At 41.4% G+C, this 14,854-nt stretch overlaps 1 protein-coding gene across 1 annotated transcript in view; it reads left to right on the top strand.

Moving 5' to 3' along the window:
- Morc1 (MORC family CW-type zinc finger 1) overlaps window positions 1-14,854 on the top strand; it is a 140,100-nt gene that overhangs the window by 16,357 nt on the left and 108,889 nt on the right. The window contains exons 5-8 of the mRNA XM_059277734.1: window positions 3,022-3,112; window positions 3,691-3,799; window positions 8,108-8,267; window positions 14,738-14,843. Coding sequence (XP_059133717.1) covers window positions 3,022-3,112; window positions 3,691-3,799; window positions 8,108-8,267; window positions 14,738-14,843 — 466 coding nt within the window. The remainder of the gene's footprint in view (window positions 1-3,021; window positions 3,113-3,690; window positions 3,800-8,107; window positions 8,268-14,737; window positions 14,844-14,854) is intronic.

The following is a 14,854-nucleotide window of genomic DNA, read 5'->3' as shown; positions in this document are numbered from 1 at the left end:
AGTTATCCTCCTTCCTCCCTCCAGCTGGCCTTTTTCTCCCTCTATACAGTACCCCACATGCCTCTATGTAATATATGTGTGTGTGTGTGTGTGTGTGTGTGTGTGTGTGTGTGTGTTTAAATCTGGGTTCTGCATATGAGAAGTAACAGAGACAGGTGTACATCCTTAGTATGTCGGTTGGTTTTTGTTAGCTTGACACAAACCTGGACATACCAGGGAAGAGGGAACTTCATTGAGAGAACGCCTCCAATAACATTGCCTGCAGATATTTCTATAGGGTGTTTCTTGATTAATGCCTGACGTGGGAGTTCCCAGGCCACTGGGAGTGGTGCCGCCCATAGGCAGGTGGTCTTGGATGGTAGAAGAAAGCAGGGTGAGCAAGTCAGTAACAAGCTTTTCCCCAAGGCCTCTGATACAGCTCCCGCCTCCAGGCTCCCGCCTCCAGGTTCCTGCCCTCATTTTCTTTGACAATGGATTGATGTGGAAGTGGAAGCAAAATAAAGGCCCCCATCCCACCCCTTGTTGCTTCTGGTTATAGTGTTTTATCACAGCAAGAGAAACTCTAACTAAGACAGTTCTCTTGGGGGATTTATTAAGGCAACTCCATGTAGTTAAAAGGGAGGTTTACTTTGGGGTAACTTACAGCCAGTAAAGTGGTAGGTTACAAGATCTGGGAGAGGTGAGGTGCAGTCCAGCAGTGTTCTCTGGAGAACTTTGCTCTGTCTACCATCCAGCATCCAGGATCACCACGAACCAAAAGAGCCAGCACATCTGGATCTGAGGTCTTAAAGGCCCCTGTCTCGGCCCTGCCTTAGGGACAGACAGGTCATAGATAGGCATGACAGTTACCGGAAGCCTTACTGGGGGTAGTACTTCCAGGTCAAAGATGGAACAGCTAGCTACCCACTACATAGTTGGAAATCAAGTATTACATTAGGAAGAATTTATCTTAAATGACTGAAAATACAACTGATCTGTGGTCTACATTGAGCTAGATCCCTTGTGACCCAGAAAAGATGACTGTAGTGATTTCCAGAATGTTTCTTCCTTTGTTCTTCCTCAGTCTTCCGTATCAAATGCGTCTGCACCATGTTGCACGACTCTGTCTTTGGTTTCTTTTTATTGTTACTGTTTTTGCCTTTGAGACAGATTCATTATTTAGTCCTGACTGGCTGGAACTCACCATTTAGACCAGGTTTGTATCTTTCAAGTTAGCACAAACTAACACAGAATAGATGCTCAGCTCAAATACTGTGCGGTGAAAATGTTATTCCCTGTGGTAAGGACTTGGGTGTAGACGTTTTTATCACTTTCTGGCTGAAGACCCTCAGTGAGTACCCAGTGCTTCAGAGTAAGGCTCAGACTCCCTTCACTGTCAGGGTCTCACAGGCTTACACATGGCCCTGCCCACCTCCCGGGACTTTGCTTGGAGTATGCACTTTCTTGGACTCCGGCTGTACCTGGCTGGATTCTCAGCATTTGACCCCTTCCCTCGGGTGTTGACCTCCCTCAATGCCATTCCCTAACTATTCTACCTGAAGGACACACTTCTTTGGTTCTCTGTCACATTACTTGCTTCCTCACTTAATCCTCTCAGACATGATTTTGTATTTCTTTCACTTTTTCCTATCACTACACTAATACAGACCTTAATGTCCTCCTGTAAGTGTATTGTAAAGTAGAGAATGCGTGTGAAGTATATAACATTCCTAATACAAATGAAACTGTCAGTAAATGCTGGTTAATGTTGCCATGGACGCTTTACCTATGGCTTCCTCCCTTCTGAGAACATGTGGTCCAATGTGTTTAGCTTCAGACTAACATCTTGTCAGTGGCCTTTAAATATCTCACACCACGTGATGCTGAACTATAGCAAGTCTGTGCCCAGACAGGCACAGGTGTGCCCAGACAGGCACAGGGTTCCCCACATAACTTTAAGCCGTACTTGGCCAGCTAATAGGAAGAACATTCATGGTTAGAAGATCACATATTCTGAAGTCCGGAGGATTCCTTCCCAGGATCCCGAATGCTTTGGAGAGATGAGGACAATAAATCTACAAGTCTGAAGCGATCTCCTTCCTTCCCAGGGAGCAGCAGCAGGGGCATGTCTCTGTCCTCAGTGTCACATGACACCCACCCCACCCCCGCAAGACCAACCCCAGGAGAAAGTTACTGTCTCGCAGACAACTGCAACATTGACATTAACACGTATGCTCCAGGAGGTGTGTGAAGCATTTCATAGATATATCAGTTCATTTAATTTGTTTTCTTTATCAAAGCTGTGGAATTAGCGCTTTCCTTTTAGAAACAATGAAATTAAGGCTTACAGTTTTAAACTGTACCTGAGGTCACACGGTAAGGTCTCTCTGACCTTCATTACATTACCATTCTGGGTCTTGATACCAGTCCTTGTCAGTGGTCTGTCTTAAAAGCTATGGATTTGTCCTAATGTCTTGAGGCATGGCTGAAGTTCTGACAGCTGGACTCAATGCTGACATCTGTAGACGAAATTCTAAAGTCTTAGTAAGTAAGAAACACAGAGCCAAATGCAGGGGTAATAGCTGAAAAGATCAGAGAAATAGCAAAGAGCCACTGACTACCCTTTGGCTTACCACCAAGCCATAGTTTCCCACATGAAAGAGCTTCTTCCTGCTTAACCTGCACTTTTATTGCTTTCCTGTTCTGTCTTCTCATTGGCTCTAAGCCTAGCCACATGACTTCCTTGTCACTGCCTGTCTATACAGACCTCCAGGTCTCTATGGTTGGTACTGGAATTAAAGGCTCATGTCACCACACTTGGCTGTGTCCTTGACCACACAGAGACTCGGCCTGCCATATTATTGGGATTAAGGACGTGGGCTACCACCACCTGTCTTCTGGTCCTGGCTTGCTATGACTTCTGATCTCCAGGCAAACTTTATTTATTAACATACAAATAAAATCACATTTCAGCACAATGAAAATATCACCACAGACATCAAACTATTCCTAAGTACCTTAAGAACTCTTTGTCGATTATAGATGAAGCTCCAGACATCATTTACTTTGGAACATCCAAGAAACGGTTATCAACCTTGACGTTCATTGGGCAATATGGCAACGGGCTTAAGAGGTGAGAATTGTCCCCCCTTAAGATGTGAATTTCTTGCTGAGACCGAAAACAGTATTGAAGCAATCTTACAAGCAGGCACAGCCAGCTGAAGTTTTATTCGACTGAGCATCTAAACTTGCTTTGGAATCTTTATATCCATAACCGACTCAGGTCTTTACAATGTTGAAAAGTCTCTCACAGGCTCCCCCCAAAAGAGTCAAGTGTCATTGCATCTTTATGTTCTGTTGTTTCCCAAAGCATGTTTGAGCATTGCTGTGGTATCTGCAGCGTTCTTTCCTTTGCCTCAATGTAAGTGAGACATGTGTGGTCTCTTCCAGGGCCCAGTAGTTGTTCTTTTGAGCCTTAGCTGGCACTTGTCTCAGGCAGCTCTATCTGAAGCAAAAGTGTCAGGCTGGATGTGCTCAAATTCATCTGCTGTACTTTGAGAAATAGTACAGTACTTGTGCACTCCTGGGGATGAGTCAAGCAGATGGGTTATCGAAAAGAACAACCTGTTACAGTAAACAGAATGGTGCCCCTCGTTTCTTCTTTATTGGTGTCTGCATATAAATCATTGTGCTCTTCTTTTTTTCATATAGTGGGTCCATGAGGATTGGCAAAGACTTCATTCTTTTCACAAAGAAGGAAGAGACCATGACCTGTCTGTTCTTCTCTCAGACTTTCTGTGAAAAAGAAGGTCTCACTGAGGTAAGAGATGGGGCCGTCTTTCCATTTTTCCATGGCAACCGTGCCGTTTTCATTTGCCATCTCTCGAGGTGAAGGCTGCTCTAACTCCTCACAGATTATGACTTAGAAATCTGGTCATATGGTTCAGGAATGGACAGAAGGTGTCTGTGCACTCTGGGGTCACTGGAGGGCTTTTTGGAGAACTTAATTTTGTTCTCCTTGTGCCCAAATTTCCCAGAGTAAGAAGCCGTCTTTGGCACAGTGATATTTCTTGGAGAAGCCTCTGGAGACCTCGACACCGTTTGTGTCACACACTGTTGATCACTTTTTAAATAAATAGACTGTTGAGGTCAAAGACTTAGAACACAATCTGTAAAGAAGCTGATTGCAAAATAGACTTAAATTGCTAATTCTAGTGACTGCGTTCTTTAACTCCCTTAGCTGAACTTTAGACATCTTATTAATTTACAATGCTTGAGTTCTGTTTTGAATGTCAATTGTAATTCAGTGCACCGTGTGCACATTACAAAAACTGTCTGCTCAGCAATGGTTAGATTCCGTGGAAGGAAAAAACAGAAACAAAAACAAACAAAAAACAACACAACAGCTGAAGACCCTGTCACTGTTAAAACATTTTCAGCCTCATCACGATAAGTCAGACTCATAGACATTGGTTAAATAACAAAACTGGAGTGTCGTGAAAGAATCCTGCTCAATGAGTATGTATGGCTGGTATTAGCAAAATGTCAAAAAGCAGCAGCATGGAGGAGTGAGAGCTTAGAGACCCTCAAGTGGCCTGTGAAGATTTTATGGAGGCAATACGAACTTGCATCTGGTCAGGCTGGTCTGTGGAGGTGGGTGTGGGGTTTGAACAGTGTGGCGGTGCGAGCCTGCTGCAAGAGTTGGGTCTGGACACAGCAACAGCCTTTAGGCAAAGAGGACCTTACACACACACACACACACACACACACACACACACACACACACACAGAGTAATCATTTACCATTTGTACATTCTCAGAAGCTTTCTCTTCCAAGTGTGTGTTTTGTGTTGATATTTACCTACAGATAATCTAAGATACCTCATTGTATTGCCGCCACGTGGCTATTCAGGCATTCTCTATGACCTTCCCACTGTACAAGAGGACTTACATAGTTTCTTTCTTTCTATTTTTGCTCACAGACACAGCTCAAAAGTGCTCTACCAAAAATCTGGCCGTGCCTGTGTCAGGCTTTACATTCTCAGGTTACTCCACTCTACCTTAGAGTCCACCATCACCTGTTCCAAGCTTGCTTTTCTCTGATGCACCTTTTGTTTTGTCTAGAGCGAACAATTACTTAGTGTTGTGTTTGCTTAGTGCCATCACGGATGATGTGCCCAGTTTCCCCTGGTGGTTTCACTTGGCTAACCCCAGCTTCAGACTGCAGCCATAGCTCCATCTTCCCCGGTAAACTCTGCTCTGGAACTCTCCCCTTGCAGTGACTCATGCCTCTGCCTCCCAAGGTTGGCATTCAGTTGCCACGCTGGGATCTGACCTGCCTTCATCCTGTGTGCCAATCCTCTCTAATCCTCTCTGTGTCAGCTTTCAGATCCTAAATCTCGTGTGTGTGTGTGTGTGTGTGTGTGTGTGTGTGTGTGTGTGTGTGTAGCATGCTCCCTCTTGGTGCCACACCTTGGTGCCACACAGTCTATACTTGAGTCCTGAGCTGGAGAGCAAGTGAGACTCTATGCACAAACATCTTCCCAACCACTTTCACACTTGGTCATAGTTTGGCTTGATGTCATTCCTAAGCTAGACCTCATTCTTCTTCAAGATTTGAAAGGCACTGTTCTGTTAGGTCTCTAGTATAGTGACTGAAAAATCTGAAGCCATTTAACTTTGTTCTGTGGTCTCAAATGGTATTATTATTTCCTTTCTTTCTCCCTTCCACTGAGAGAACCTTTTTTATCCTTAGTTCTGATTTCATTGTTTCCCCTGGATGGTCTATTTGTAACCATAGTGTTGGGCACAGTAGCATCTTTCCATTCTGGACACTCATATACTTCAGTTCTGGGTAGTTCCCATCAAACTGGTGATTTTTTTTTCAATCCAGATTCTCTTTTGTCTTCCTTTACAGCTCCTGTTTTCAAGACGTAGACTTGTAAATTAAAAAAATTTTTTTTCACTAACTTTTCTCTCATGTTTTCTATCTTGGATTTTTGCTTTGTTTCCTGGAAGGTTCTCAATATTTATCTTCTAATTCCTTTATGTCATCCCCCCCATAATTATATTCTTAATTCTCGAGAAGTGTTTCTTATTTGTTCATTGTTTCTTTTTAAAAAATGATCCAGTTTTTATTTCGAGGACATAGTATTTTCTCTTATAGCTGAAAAATTTTACTTATGTTATTTGAATTATTTTTGTTTTTGTACATACTGGAGAATGAATCCAGGGCTTCAAACATTTTAGGCAAATGCTCTGTCACTGAGATACATCCTCAGCTTAATTTTTTTAAAATTAAATTTATTTATTTATTTTGCATCCCTACCACAGTTTCCCCTTCCTCCTCTCCTCTCATTCCTCCCGCTCTGCCCCTCCCCCAATCCACTCCTCCTCAGTTTCTGTTCAGAAAGGGGCAGGACTCTCATGGTTATCATCAAAGCCTGGCATATCAAGTTTTGATAAGATTAAGCACCTCCAGTTGTACTTAGGCCGGGAAAGGCAATCCAGTATGAATAATAGGGTCCCAAGAGCCAGCCAAAGCGTTAGGGACAGCCCCTGCTCCCATTGTTAGGAGTCCGACAAGTAGACCAAGCTACCCAACTGTCACATACATGCAGAGGGCCTCGGATGGTTCCATGCAGGCTTCCTGGTTGTTGGCTCAGACTCTGTGAGCTCAAGTTAGTTGATTTTGTGACTTTTCTTGTGGTGTCCTTGACCCCTCTGGCTCCTACAATCCTTCCTCCCTCTCTTCAGCAGGATTCCCTGAGCTTGGCCGAATGTTTGGCTGTGGGTCCCTGCATCTGTTTCCATCAGTTACTGGGTAAAGGCTCTCTGATGACAGTTGGGATAGTTACCAATCTGATCACAGGACATGGCCAGTTCAGGCTATGTATCCATTATTGTTAGGAGTCTTAGCTGGCGTCATTCTTGTAGATTGATGGGAGTTTCGCTTGCATCAGGCTTCTACATGACTTCTTTTCCAGTCATTTCTTTCAGTACTCTCCCCTTCTACCCACCCCTAAACCTGATCCCTCCCGCTCTCATCCCCACCTACCCCCAGTCCACCCAGGAGATCTCTTCTATTCCCCTTTCCCAGGGAGATCCATGTGTCCCCCTTTGGGCCCTTCCTGTTATCCGGCCTCTCTGGGTCTGTGGATTGTAGCCTGGCTACCCTTTACTTTATAGCTAGTATCCACTTAGGAGTGAGTACATACCATGTTTGTCTTTCTGGGTCCGTCTGCAGCTTAATTTAAAAAAATTATTTTGGCACAGGATCTCATTAAGTTGCCAAGATTGGTCTTGAACTTGTGACCCTCCTGCCTCTCTTTCCTCTACTCAGAGGGTGTACAGGCATTTACCACCAAACCCACCTTACCCTGAAGATTTTAACAATTCTTTTTCTTCTTGAAGTTTTTATCTTCCTCAGATGGCCTTTGTGTCCACAGAATTTTTTTAACCTGCTTTCTGTTTATCATATCAGAGGCTTAAAATTTTTTTTATTTATTCTTTGCAATTTCCCACATACATTTTGATCATATTCATTCCTCTTATCTAAGTTCCTCCCAGCTCCTCCCCCACCTCCCTGTCCACCCAACTTTATTTTCTCTGTCATATCAAAGGGTTTTTATGCCTATCAATCCTGAATACTTCAAAGGTGAACCTGTTGAAAGCTTTGAGATTGTGGGAGGGGGCTTGGCCGGCAGCTGTGAGTGCTGTAATTTAACTAGCGGTTTTATTGGGGAGACTCCACTGATTTTCATGTGTGTGTATATGTGTGTGTGTGTGTGCCATGGCATGTGTGTGGAGGTCAGAGGACAACTTGTGGGAACTGGTTCTTTCCCTTCACTAGCTGTTCCATCCCAGGGATTAAACTCAGCCCTTGTGACAAATGCTTTTACCCACTCAGCCATTGCAGCAGTCCTGACAATGGAAACTACAAAAACAAAACTCTGAGTGTACATATTTATTGTCAGTCTCTTCCTCATAAATCTAAGCTTCAGAAGAAAGATAAACTTTTAACTTTGTGTTTTGTAATTTGGAAGAAGAATAAAATGAGTCGGGATAAAATAGAGCAATGTTTGTGTGTTTCATAATAAGTTGATGTGTTTTTTTTTTTTTTAAACAGGTTGTAGTTCCAATACCTTCGTGGTCAACAAGAACAAGAGAGAGTGTCGCAGATGACCCGCAGAAGTTCTTCACAGAATTGTCCATCATTTATAAATACTCCCCATTTAAAACCGAAGCTGAATTGATGCAGCAATTTGATATGATCTATGGGAGATGTGGTAAGATCATCAAAAGTAAAATTCTGATGGAAGCATTTATCTTCATTTTTTTTTGTATCAATGATCTCAGGTGCAGTTTCACATGGGGGGCAGCCATTCATTCTATCCATATGGGTTTTATCTTAAAAGAATCCAGATGTGAAGTTACTGTAAATCCTTGACATAAGGAGAAAGGTTCAGGCTAGCGCTTCTGAATGAGCAATGGATACCAAAGGCTGTGACTGTGGGGCTTCTCAGCCCTGAGCTTTGTAGAGGAGTTAGTTAGCTGTCAGTTGTAGGCTCTCGGTTTGTGTGATGTTCCATTGTTAAGAGAGTTACCCACGGGTGCAATAATGCCCTCATGTCTGTGGGGAAGTAAGCAACGCATCATCATTTGTCTCCCAGATGGACAGATCTTTCCCTTATTTCTTTCAGCTTCCATTGTCCTCCTAGCCTCTAGACCATGCTAACTATGGGAGTTTCTTCTGCCGGTCTTTCTCTAGACATTCCCCATTTTTGTCTCTCGAAACCCAAAAAGAAGTCTACTTTAGAGAAATGTGTGTTCTCCTCTTAGCAGTGTTTTGATTAATGTATTTGTAGCAAGATTTTGGTAATTTCATTCCCAACTTGGCCTGCTTTATCTCTGCGATACCTTCTACAACCTGTGGTTTTGTATTTTTGAAACATTGTTGATTCTTTCCTTCTGCCATTGAGAAAGACAGTGATAATTAAGTTAGTATTTATATGTTAATATAAATATTATAATCTTATTGTTTTAGGTTGCACTATGAGGTAATGGTTTTCATGGTATCTTCAGATGTGTCCTTAAACTTCTCATCATTCCCCGCTTCCATGGCCCCCTCCCTGCTCCATCTGGTCCCTTTCCATCCTTGAGTTAGTCTCCACTTATGACTTCCTATTATTAGACTCCACTCCACTCTCTACTTCCTCCCCTCCCTTAAGAGCTCTTTCTCCCCTGTCACGATTTCCTTAAGCTTGTGAACACCTCCACCACATGCATATATATATTACACACACACATAAATATGTAATGTTAAATCTAGGCTGTACATATGAGGGAGAACAACCAGTATTTAATTGTGAAGTGCTCATATAAATATCAGTAAAGTGGTTTTTATTTTTGCTTATTTTATTATGCTTATGAGTTCCATTGGGTAGATTAAAAAAATGGTGGTTTTGTTTGTTTCATACGTGTATACATGGTATTGTGATCATCTTCATTCCCACATTACCCTCTCTTATTCCCCTCTTACTCTTGTGGGATTCCTTCTTTCCAACTAGTCCCTTTCTATTTTTATGTCTGTGTGTGTGAGTGCAGGTCTTGGGCAGATATAAACACACACACACACACACACACACACACACACACACACACACACCAAGGGGGTACCTGAGGTTACCACACTGTTCAGTGGTTGATCCAGTATTTACATACAGGCATTTTGACTATAAAGTTCTCATTTTGACTGCATAGGTCTTGTTCTTAGCCCATATGCTGTTCTCCCAACCAAAGGAAGTATAATTACTTTCCCTTTTTAATTTCTCTGAAAAATCACATTTGTCCTCACATCATACTTAGTTTTGTGAATAGTTTGGACATCTTTAGTTAACCATACCTTGGATCAGGAGTCAGCAAGTCATAGCCATAGGCCAAATTTGACATTCTGTATTTATTTATTTGTTTATTTATTTTTAAACAAAATAAAATATAGTAAGATAGTAAGATAAAACAAAAATCATCTATATCAAAGTCGGACAAGACAAGCCAACAGAAAAATAAAAGGGCCTCAAGAGAAGGCACAAGAATCAGAGATTCACTCATTTAAACATCAGGAGTCCCATAAAAGTATGAAATAGAAAGCTATAGTGTACATGTGGAGGACCTGATACAGACTCTGTAGGCCCTGTGCATGGTCTCCTGTCTCTGTGATTTCATATGAGCTCTGCTCAGTTGTTTTAGAGGGCCTTGTTCTCTGCATCTTCTGAGGGGTTCCCTGAGCTCTGAGGACAGGGATTTCATGGAGACATCTCATTTAGAGCTGTGTGTTCCAAGGTTTTTGTCCTTGTGTAATGTCTGGTTGTGGGTCTATGCATTTGTTCTCGTCTGCTGCAGGAAGAAACCTCTCTTATGATGATTGAATAAGGTACCAATCTACGAGTATAGCAGAATAATATTAGGAGTCATTGTATTGGTCTTTTTTGTTGTTGTTTGACCAGTAGTATTTGGTTTTACCCTAGGCTATCTAGTCTCTTGTTCTTGGTCACTCAAGCAATGTCAGGTATGGGTTCCAACTCATGAAGTGGGCCTTAAGTCAAATCACACATTGGTTGGTTACTCCTACTAGGTTTGTGCCACCATTGCCCTAGCATATTTTGCAGGCAGGATAGATTGTTTTTATGGTTGGATTGGCATTTACTTTTCTCTTTTGGTAGCCTGCAGAGTTCCTTTCCATGTTAGAGTTCCTTTCCATGTCATAGACACATGAACATTGAGGTGAAGGTTCTATGTAGACACCAGCTTGACCTGTTCATGTTCAATGTGTTGTGTGGGTATTGCCTTCAGCAATGGGACCTTTTTTGGTTGGGATATTTTTAATGATTGCTTCTATTTCACTAGGGGTTATAGGTCTACTTAAATTGTTTATCTGGTCTTGATTTAACTTTGGTGAGTGGTACTTATGGAGAAAATTATCCATTTCTTTTAGATTTTTCCAGTTTTTTTTAAAAGATTTATTTATTTATTTGCTTACTTATTCATTCATTTATTTATTTATTATATAGCGTTCTGCCTGCACATATCCCTGCATGCCAGAAGAGGGCACCAGATCTCATTATAGATGGTTGTGGGCCACCATGTGGTTGCTGGGAATTGAACTCAGGACCTCTGGAAGAGCTATCAGTGCTCTTAACCTCTGAGTCATCTCTCCAGCCCTCTAGTTTTTTAGTGTATGTCCTTATGATTCATTCGATTTCTTCAGTGTCTGTTATAATGTCCTCCTTTTCATTTCTGATTTTGTTAATTTGGATATTCTCTTTCTGCTTTTGGTTAATTTGGATGAGGGTCTATCCTGTTGATTTTTATTTTCAAAGAACCAACTCTTTTGTTTCATTGATTCTTTGTATTGTTCTGTTTGTTTCTATTTTATTGATTTCAGCCTCAGTTTGCTTATTTCTTGCTATCTACTCCTTTTGGATGTAATTTCTTCTCTTTGTTCTAGAGCTTTCAGGTATAGTATTAAGTTGCTAGTAAGAGCTCTCTCAAGTTTTTTGTGTAGGCACTTAATGCTATGGACTTTTCTCTTAGAAGTGCTTTTATTGGTAGCCCATAAGTTTGCATATGCTGTGTATTCATTTTCATTGTATTGTAGAAAGTTTTTAGTGTCTTTCTTTATATCTGTCTTTCATTCAGTAGAGAGTTGTTCAGTTTCCAGGAGTTTGTAAGATTTCTGTTGTTTCTATTGTTGATATCCAGCTTTAGTCTGTGATGGTCAAATGCAGGGAGTTATTTCGGTTTTCTTTTTATTTGTTGAGACTTGCTTTGTGTCCAAGTATGTGGTCAGTTTTGGAGAAAGCGCCACAAGGAACTGAGAAGGTATATTCTTTTATGTTTGAATGTAATGTTCTGTAAATATCTATTAGGTCCATTTGGTTCATAGTGTCTGTTAGCCCCATTATTTCTCTATTATTTCTCTATTTTTTGTCCAGATGACCTGTCTATTATTGAGAGTAGGGTATTGAAATCTCTCAGGATTAGTGTATAAGGGTTAATATGTGATTTATGTTATAAAATTTTTTCTTTTACAAACATGGTTTCCCTTATGTTTGGAGCAAAGATGTTAAGAATTGAAATATTATCTTGGTGGATTTTTTCCTTTGATGAGTATGTAGTGTCCTTTTCTATCTCTTCTGATTAGTTTTGGTTTGAAGTTTATTTTTTAGATATTAAAATGACTGCACCAGCTTGTTTCTCGGGTACATTTGCTTTGACTCTCTTTTTCCAACCATTTACCCTGGGGTAATGTCTATTTTTGATGTTGAGATGTGTTTCTTGGATGCAGCAAAAGCAATGGGTCCTGTTTGCACATCCATTCTGTTATTCTGTGTCTTTTTATTTGGGAATTGAGACCATTTCTATTGAGAACTGTCAATGACCAATAGTTGTTGATTCCTGTTATTTTGTTGTTGTTGGTGGTGTGTGTGTTTCCTTTCTTTTGATTTTGGTGATCTGGGATTATTTCTTTAAGGTTGTAGTTAACCTCCTTAGGGTAGAGTTTTCCTCCTAGCACCTCCTGTAGGGCTAGATTTATAGATAAATATTGCTTAGCTTTGGTTTTATCATGGAATATTTTATTTTCTCCATCTATGGTGATTCAGAGTTTTGTAGGGTATAGCAGCCTAGGCTGGCATCTGTGGTCTCTTAGAGTCTGCAGCACATCTGTCCAGGCCCTTCTGGCTTTTAGAGTCTTCATTGAGAAGTCAGATGTAATTCTAATAGGTCTGCTTTTATATGTTACTTGATCTGTTTCCTTTGCAGCTTTTGTTACTCTTTCTTTGCTCTGTACATTTAGTGTTTTGATTATTATGTGGCAAGGGGAATTTCTTTTCTGGTCTAATCTATTAGGTGTTCTCTGTGTTTCTCATACCTTTATAGGCATGTCCTTCTTAAGTTAGGAAAATTTTCTTCTTCCTCTTATTTTTAGATTTGGCCTTTTTATAGTGTCCCAGATTTCCTGGATGTTTTGTCTGAGGAAATTTTTAGACTTTTCTTTGACCAGTGTATCCATTTTTTTCCCATCATATCTTCAACACCTGAGATTCTTTCTTCCATCTCTTGTAATCTGTTGGTGAAGCTTGCCTCTGTAGTTCCCTTTGAATTCCCAAGTTTTTCATTTCCAGCGTTCTCTCGGTTTGCATTTTCTTCATGGATTTATTCTATTTCCATCTTCAGCTCCTGAAGAGTTTTATTCATTTCTTTGCACTGTTTATATTTTCCTGGATTTCTTCAAGTGATTTATTCACTTCCTCACACTGTTCATTTGTGTTCTCCTGGATTTCTTTAGGGATTCATTAAGTTCCTCTTTACAGACCTCTATCATCTTCATGCAGACTATTTTTAGGTCTTTCTCTTGGGCTTCAGCTGAATAATCAGTGTCTGCTATGGTAGGATAGCTGAGCTCTGGTGGAGACATATTGTCCTGGCTGTTACTGATTGTATTTTTATGCTGACATCTAGGCATCTGTGATTGGGATGACTATAGGTCTGGTTATTGACACCTGGTTTTGTCTGTTGAGTGTGTGTTTTGTTCTTGGTTCCTGCTTCCTTCCTGGACTTTAGGAGAGTATGGTGGCCGTGTGCTGCCTGGTAGGAAATATCCTCTGGACCTGTTTCCCTGGCCTGTTCAGTTGATGTGTTCCCAAGGTTTTCCTGCTAGTGTTGGAGGCTGGGATAATGCGATGATTTGGAGAGGGAAAGTTTGGGGAGAAGGTCTTTTTGGTCCCTTAGGGATGGGGTCAGGGAGGAAAGGGAATCAGCAGCAGGTTTCCTGCCGCAGAGCTGGGGATGAGACTGGGGGATTGCATCTAGAGGAGCAGAAGGAGAGGTGTGGATCTGTTGCCAGCCTACCTGTTGCCCTGGGAGGACTGGCCCTTGGGTTAGCAGGGGGTGCCTGCTGGGCTTGGGTGCTGGGACAAAGCAATGAGTTAGTGGAGGGAGGTTGGAAGGGGAAGATCTATGGGATTCACAGGTGATGGGAATAAGGGGAGTGGGCAGGGAAGGCTATAGGTGTTCTGCTGCAGAGTTGGGGGTGAGACTAGGGTTTGGATCTGGGGGAACAGAGGGAGAAGAGAAAATATGCAGGTAGCCTACCTGGTATTCTCCGCACTCTGTACTTATAAATAAAACTTTATTGGAATGGCATTCATTCCCTAATGCTTTCTCTCTAGCTGTTTTCATGGCACAGTGACCAAGTTCAGCTGTGAGTAGCTGTGACAGTGGAGATATGATATGCAAAGCCTAAAATATTTACTGATTGGCTTTTTACAGAGTAGTTTGTCAGGGCCTGCTCTGTAAACGAAGAGCAATTCTCAGTACTATGTTTTCAGCTAATTTTTCTCATATGCATTAGATTCAGTTTCACAAATGAGAGCTTCACCTACATTGCAACCTTGGCTCGGGCTCTTAGCAATTGTCCTAATGCAAATTATGAAAAGTCTGCCAAAGTTTGAAAGACTGATAGTGGATTGAATAGTATTAAGAGCAGCGTATTGTGGAAATGCAGCAGTCTCGGACAGAGTGTAATTTTCCATAAGGCATAGCCTACATTTTTTCCCAGCATATTTTGCTGAATCAGAGAAGGAAATTTGCTTTAGACTGGGCTGAATTCTACAGATGAAGTGATTAGAAATGCCTAGAATTTAGTGCACTTGAAGTACTGACAAGTCAATATTTCTTTCTTTTTTTTTTCTCCCAGGAACTTTGCTGGTTATTTATAACTTGAAGCTTCTGCTTAGTGGGGAACCAGAGCTGGATGTTAAAACTGACAAAGAAGATATACTGATGGCCGAGGCTTTGGAGGAGTGAGTAATAT

This window comes from Peromyscus eremicus, chromosome 12 (genome assembly GCF_949786415.1).
Source record: "Peromyscus eremicus chromosome 12, PerEre_H2_v1, whole genome shotgun sequence".
Lineage (NCBI taxonomy): Eukaryota > Metazoa > Chordata > Mammalia > Rodentia > Cricetidae > Peromyscus > Peromyscus eremicus.
The sequence above is the reverse complement of the archived record's forward strand: the minus strand, read 5'-3'. Positions and strand labels throughout refer to the sequence as shown.